Source organism: Engystomops pustulosus, chromosome 6 (assembly GCF_040894005.1).
Source record: "Engystomops pustulosus chromosome 6, aEngPut4.maternal, whole genome shotgun sequence".
In the NCBI taxonomy this organism is placed as follows: Eukaryota; Metazoa; Chordata; class Amphibia; order Anura; family Leptodactylidae; genus Engystomops; species Engystomops pustulosus.
Window position 1 is genome coordinate 131,780,475 of NC_092416.1, and position 7,443 is coordinate 131,787,917.

Genomic DNA, 7,443 nt, shown 5'->3' on the forward strand with positions numbered 1-7,443 from the left:
ACCTCTGAAGGTAGCCATTTACCTTAGGTAAAAGCAAGCATCATTCAGGCAATTGAAGGAATACTGCTTTACAGACCTGGCCATGCAGGTTTACCTTTATATTGGGGGTTTTAGACATTCAAAATGGCCACACATTTTAAGGTCATAAGGTGTGGAGTGAACGGGAAATAAAATTCATAGATGTGACACCTTTCTAAGAATTAAAGCTGTTTTTTTGATGGATGCCATTTTTGACAAAGGAATATAACTGAACCAAATTTCACAAAATTGTATTTTTACAACAATTTAATCTGGATTTAATCTGATCCAATATCTTGCACTTAATGCGAATTCTATACCAGTCAGTCTTCAAATGTTTATTTACATCACAACTTTTTGTACCTAGGTGGCGCTGTTACGTGCACATGCAGGCGAGCACTTACTTCTCGGAGCTGCAAAGAGGTCAATGATGTACAAGGATGTTTTACTTCTAGGTGAGTCAGAAACACCTAATAAATACATATATATTAGGAGGGCTGTTAGAGACAGTGGAGATAAATATTCCCTCTTGCGCTTGCTTTTAGTATATGTTAAGCAGCATTCATGTTGAAATCTGTTATTGAATATGTAGGTATGACCTCAAAACTCTCCCTCCTCCTGTATATTCATTCTGATATCTGAAACTTATACTCCAGTGCAAAATGGATCTTCCTGGTATTTTCTTTCTTAACAATACCCCCTCAAATTACCTGGATTTCAGTCTCCAGGTTACTGTTTGTGACAAATACTGAGCTTGTGACATCATGTTTATGGCATGTCGTTAAGATAGCAAATGCTGCAACACCCCCAGATAATACATGATATCATTATGTGTTAAACATTAGTGACCCTGCACTGATAAGCAGCCCACTCACCATCAAACAGGCCAGACTCATAAAGTAGTCCACTTGAGTCAGGGAAACAAGGGCTTGAGATTACTCAAAATTGATGAAGGCGAATTTTTTTTTTCTTATATATTTCAGCATAGCAGGTTTTACTACATTCAAACCCTTTCAGATAGTTATGTGAAAGCTAGCATTATTACCCCTCAAATAATATTTTTAAAAAATTGTTGCGCAGTGAAGCCAGCAAAGTACACCAATGTATCATTACGCAAGAGCTGTAGGTACAGCGCATACACAATGAAGTTGTGATTTTATCTCAAACAGGGTGATTTGGTACTATAAACCACAGGTCCATTACTTTAATTGGTTTAGGGTCCAAAATCAATCTTACAGGTCCTCCTTTGTGGCCGCCTGACTTCCAGACTACTGAGACTTCCAGAGGGTTGATACTCTCACTCATTGTTTAGGAGAACCACAAAGAGATTAGTGGCCCCAGATCCTTCCCAAGAATCATATGAGGAGATAATTAAGCTAAGAGACATGTGCTTTGCCTATAAAAAACTTTCTTTATTGCATAACAGGGAATGACCGTGTGGTGCCAAGAAACTGCTCAGAACTTGAAGTAGGACGTGTGGCTGTCAGAATCCTTGATGAGTTAGTTCTTCCTTTCCAGGACCTCCAGATTGATGATAATGAATATGCCTGCCTTAAAGCAATCATATTCTTTGATCCAGGTAAGCACAATCATCATCTTATGAGCATTGGAAGTAAAATTAAACGTTTAACTACATCACCTTCAGGTTCTGTGGTGATGCTGTGAGTATAGACACTCTCTGGCCCATATAAGATGGGACCACTCTGTTTTACCATTGAAATTCTTCGGTGATATTAGGAATGATGGTTGTGGATTTTACCCTGTAATAATCGCTGCAATTTAATTCAGAAGCAATCAGTATTGATTTCCCATAGAGCAGTGTCTATGTGGTCTGTGGTAAAGGGACTAGGAAGAAACTGGAGTCTGAGGACAGTTTTTGAAGAAAGAACCTTTCAGAGGTGTCATTTAATAGATACAAAGCTGTTGAGGCTAGCGAGTCTGAGGGACTTTTACTAGGAACCAAGTGATTCCATATTGTCAGGTAGACCACACAGGCCTCCAACAGATATAACATTAGGACTGGTTGCTCAATACCTGTTCCGAGGCCAAAATAGAATCAGAATGGAGAAAAACCTTGGGCTGTGTGTGGAATAATATGAGATACAGATGGCCACACCAGTTAGTCATTGCAATGGGATCTCAAAGTGTGAAAGTAACCTCTAAGCGTTGCATGTTATCTATCAGTAATTGGTTATACATATGTTAACTACCAAGAACCCTGTACCTTACTTTGAGCGGAAATATATATTCATGTTTACAGCAAAATATATCTGCCACATCCCATTGTTTGCATTTAAAGCTCTTAAATAGAAGAACAGAACAATGAACATGTGTTGTCGAAACACTTGAAACCTTACGTCAAAGCGAAACCTTTGGCTTCACCAAATATTCATGTACAACATTTAAAATTACAGTACAGTGCATTCAAGGGTGTTTCATCCTTTTTCTATCTTCCCAGATGCTAAAGGATTAAGTGACCCCACAAAGATCAAGAGGATGCGGTACCAGGTTCAGGTGAGCCTGGAAGACTACATCAATGACCGGCAGTATGACTCTCGGGGAAGATTTGGAGAGCTGCTTCTTTTGCTACCAACTCTGCAGAGCATAACATGGCAGATGATTGAGCAGATCCAGTTTGTGAAACTCTTTGGGATGGCAAGAATTGACAACTTGCTGCAGGAAATGCTTTTAGGAGGTCAGTATGTCAGAAGGGATGGTTACAAACTCCATACTTGAAGGTTCGTATGTGACTGGAGTAAATCTATAGTCATTTGATAGCTAACAGTTTTCACACTAGACTTTCCAAATACAAAAGACCTATCCTACGTTTGGTTTCACAATAAAGCATTCTTATCTAGAATGCTATGGACTTACTGTTAGATTGCTATAGACCTTATCCCATGCCCAGCAGGCTTTGACACCTACTCAGATTTACTTGGTGCTGATACCAAATAACACCTAGGTACAATCTGGAGCTTACCTACTTTTAAACAATTACTTTGTATAACACAGGAATACAACTTGTGGACATGTAATGGAAATATATGTACAAAATACATTTTTCATTTTCATACACAGGCTCAACAAATGAAGCCCCTCACTCGCATCACTCGCTTCACCCCCATCTTGTTCAAGAGCATCTTGCAACGAATGTTATAGTGGCCAACAACACTTTACCTGCCCAACTCCACAACGGACAGATGTGTGAGTTTTTAAGAGTCAGTTCTATATGCTGTTACTGTTAATACCGTAATATTTATCTATTGTAGTCATTTTTGTTTGAATGAAAAATGTTTGTTATTTTCAGCCACCCCAGAGACCCCACAACCATCCCCACCAGCAGGCTCAGGGGCGGAACAATATAAAATTGTCCAAGGAGCTATCACTGCCATATCCAAACAACCAACTTCAATTCCACAACCTACCATCACCAAGCAGGAGGCCATGTAATGTTCTGCAAGTAATGGGAATGGAAAAACATATGGACTAAAGGACTAAGAGCCAAAAGACTGCCAAATCCACTGCCTGGACAGACTGATGTCTATGCCATCATGGCTGCCTCATGCCACATTTAGAAAACTAATATTTTTGTATAGATTCATGTTTTGGGATTTTTTGTACCTTACCTTTTGTAAACTTTCACACATAAAAAGTGCAATTAAATAGTTGCATTATATTGTATTTTTGAGTACTAACAGGTCTTTACATATAAAGTCACTTTTATGCTATAAAGGGGGGTTTATAAGAGTTCAGTCTGCCACTGATTTTGTATCGGTTACTAAAATGACTGCCTGTGTTGAGTTGTGACATAGCTTGCTCCTTAACATAGTTTTGTATCCTAAGAAACCAGCAAGTATACATTTCCCAATGATTTATTTTGATTGGCCACCGGGCTAATTGTTTGGTAGCTGTGTCTGATGACATTTCATCCCCAGGAGCAGAATGAGAAAAATTTGCAATATCAGACACATATTATATGAAATAGTGGTATCAGTTTTATAAGATTTATCAGAAGTGCCTGAGAGCAAAACTATTCTAGTTGCTTATGTCAACCAATCAGATCTCAGCTATTATTTTCCTACTGAAATTTAAAAAAATGAAGCTGAGCTCTGATTGGTTCCCACTAGCAACTAAAACAGTTAAGCTCTAAAACACTTCTGATAAATCTCCCCTGTCTTTTTTTTTTAAAAGAGGTTGTCCAGGAATATTATATATATATATATATAATATAATATATATAAGAACTTACCTCTACCCTGTTCCCGTTTTCCCACTCGTCACTGCCAATTTCCGTTTGCATACAGAGGCGTATACAGCTTTGTTCCTGCCATCTGCTTGTAAACAGAAGCTCCCACTGACCTCTGTATACAGACAGAAGTCAGTAGTGACAAGCGCTGCCACGGGAGCAGTGGTAAGTATAATCCTGGACAACCCCTTTATCCCTAGTCAACATTTTCAATAAGGATAATTCTACATTTTATAGGTGCAGTTATAATATAATGAATAGGGTTAAGACATCTAATTATCTCAGTTCTATATTTTCCCTTATATTTGTGTGCATGGCACATAACATATTTTATCCCTTATTGTAACATTTATTTATGCTATATACTGTACTGTGAAAATGTCTTCCCATATTATCCTTAGATTGAAAAATACATTTTGTTTGAGTAGTGTAATACATTAATTAAAAAAAACATTCAGGTGGAGAATACCTCGCACTGTGTAAAATTCTCCTGTTATGGGTACTGCAATATAGAATAACATTTATTCTTAAAGGAAATCTACCATTTGATTTCATGCATTATGAACCAAACATACCTTAAAAATGCTGTAGCTACATTGATACAGAAATATATCTTGTTTAATCTCTGAGCTGAGTGGCTGTGCTGAAAAAAAATTAAATTATGATAATGGGGCTCTGTCTCTTCTGTGCTTGGCTGCAGTGCTCCACCACTCACGTTAATTATGCACTGCTCCAGATAATTATGTAATCACTGTGTTGTGCCTGACAGGCAGAAGCAATCAATAGCTACAACATCCCCCTGCTGCTGTGTATGAGTGATCCAGCTCAGGTTAATGAGTCCTGTCTAGAAAGTTGAGGAAGCTCTGTGTAATGTGTTTATGAATGGCAGGCTAAAACAATCCAACTTTCCCAAGGTCCTGAATGTTATAATTGTTATTTCAGCAAATCCACTCAACTCATGGATTAAACAAGATATGTTTCTGCATCAGTGTAGCTACAGCATTCTCAAGGTATGTTTGCTTCATTATGCAGCAAATCAAGTGGTATATTTCCTTTAATAGCTTCTCAATGAATATACTTATAAACTTTATATGTGCCTACCAGAAAACCACTGCCCATAATGTATATTATAGAATAATTCACTGCCATATTACATAACATAACAGAATTACATATTACATACACTTTTGTGTTTGAAGTAGTTTATTATATCATGAATTTATACAATAAGGCAGAGCATCGTGGGATATGATGCTCAGGGATTTGTGGGTAACCCTGTAAGATACCAATGACCACGTCTCCATATTTTGTACTACTATTCCACATGTATATATGTGATATTCTCTGTAATTTATTTTCCCAAATGAATGCACTGTGTAAATTATTTGTATACATTTCACTGATTCCTGGAAATTAAGAATTTTCTATGCATCCTGTGTTATCATGGGTTTCATAGGAATGTGATGTTTTTCATACTCTTCCATCTTCTAGTTCCATTGTGTTCTATTACAGTTATGTATATTTTTTGTGTTCTGTAATTCTCGATAAAGAATTTCTTTTCCTGCTCATAGGATGTTTAAACAAATAAATAACATGTTTTATACTGGATTTGTCTGGTTTATTTTTTTCATGTGACCGATTTTAGGGGATTACTAAGAATAATACAATGGTTAGGGGGTAAATTAGAACTCGGTTACAGACAGAGGTTGAATTTTTCTGTCAGCTGAAACAATATTTCTGGGGACTATGTGGACAGGACCATACAGTATAATCAAACTATAGTGTAACACACATCTAAATCTATGGGCCTATACTATACCATGGGCTCTGATTCTGGAATATTCCTTTGCATGTTGTATAAAGAAAACCTGTGAATTCAAGGGGGGTGGTAGCACATGTTGTGCCAACAATGCCACAAAATTGGGCTCTATGTGTTGCTGTAAATATTCAGTGTAAACTTATTTAACCAGTACCCAAGTATAGACTGGCAGGAACATCTGCTCTAAACATCGACCAAAATATGCAGTATGACAGACCATGCCAATCCTGTTCCTTGCAAAATTTCCAATTTGATTGCTGCTGACCTGTTTTGTCTTTTATCAACTTCCGTCTTCCGTCTTCTGGGCTAATATCCCCAACCTACCTATTTTCAACCAGCCACATAAAGATTTGTAGAAACTCCCATTCATGCTATGCTTAGAGGAAGATCTGGGCTTACATCTTTCTTTGCAATGATGAAATATCCCTGAACTACTGTTTATAACGAAAGTCATCAGGTGAGTCTGGTTGAGACCTCAATTAGGATTCTTCATTGGACATATATGGTCCCAGTTGGGGTAAATAAATGTTGCTTTAGTGCAGTGGTGGTGAACCTGTGACACAGGTGCCAGGGGGAGCACTAAGAGACCTCTTTGTGGGCATCCAGGCAGCAAAGAGTTTGCCAGACAGAACTCAAGGCCTCCTCCAGAAATCCAAGGAAACCCAGGACATCCTGTGCCCAATTCTATTTTAAAATACTCATCCTGGACTGCGGCATTCCTTCCTGTTCAATGGACCCTGGAGGGAAGCTAAAATGATACACCAAATTTCTCCTGTTTATTTCTACTGTATTGGTGTCATCAGGACACTGATACGACTGAAAGCTGTGACAGAGCAGGGGTAATAAGTTGCTGATTAAATTGCATGATAGCACTTTGTAATAAATAAGTCGGTTTTGGTCATTGGTCATTTGGGCACACTGTCTGTAAAATATTTGCCATCACTGCTCTAGTGCCTCCCATCTATGTTTTAGGGGCTGTGGAGCTCTTAACTTCGTAAGTCATATATAGTGGACTTACCCGTGGGTTGCAGTGTTTTGGTCCCATTTAGCTTTTCTGCTATCTTAGGTCATGTATCTTTGGGTCCAGCCTAGACCTACGGTTCTGCTACTGGAGAATAGGCTACCAGATAGCCATAGTCAAACTCAAAAATTGATTCAATATATATCTATGACAGCTTGTATATTTACTGCAAATTGGTAAACTCCTATTATGTGAGTCACTGAGATTAAGACCAGGGTCACCAAAATTTGGACATTTGAAAATATTTTTGCTATCAATGGGCACAAAATGGACCTGTTCCTTAGAATCTGGCAAACATCAAACCTTCACCCATCTGTCACCATGATTTCTTCTTCCTTT

The 7,443-nt window shown here is 38.0% G+C and overlaps 1 protein-coding gene across 4 annotated transcripts in view; it reads left to right on the forward strand.

Moving 5' to 3' along the window:
• Positions 1 to 5,854, forward strand: part of HNF4A (hepatocyte nuclear factor 4 alpha) — a 79,608-nt gene extending 73,754 nt beyond the window's left edge. For 3 of the 4 annotated variants that reach the window (XM_072111043.1, XM_072111045.1, XM_072111042.1), the window contains exons 6-10: positions 386 to 473; positions 1,445 to 1,597; positions 2,477 to 2,713; positions 3,097 to 3,222; positions 3,326 to 5,854. In XM_072111043.1, the coding sequence (XP_071967144.1) occupies positions 386 to 473; positions 1,445 to 1,597; positions 2,477 to 2,713; positions 3,097 to 3,222; positions 3,326 to 3,468 (747 nt within the window). In that variant the 3' untranslated portion in view covers positions 3,469 to 5,854. The remainder of the gene's footprint in view (positions 1 to 385; positions 474 to 1,444; positions 1,598 to 2,476; positions 2,714 to 3,096; positions 3,223 to 3,325) is intronic. The other variant, XM_072111046.1, reaches the window with a different exon arrangement.
• Positions 5,855 to 7,443: the final 1,589 nt, after the last annotated feature.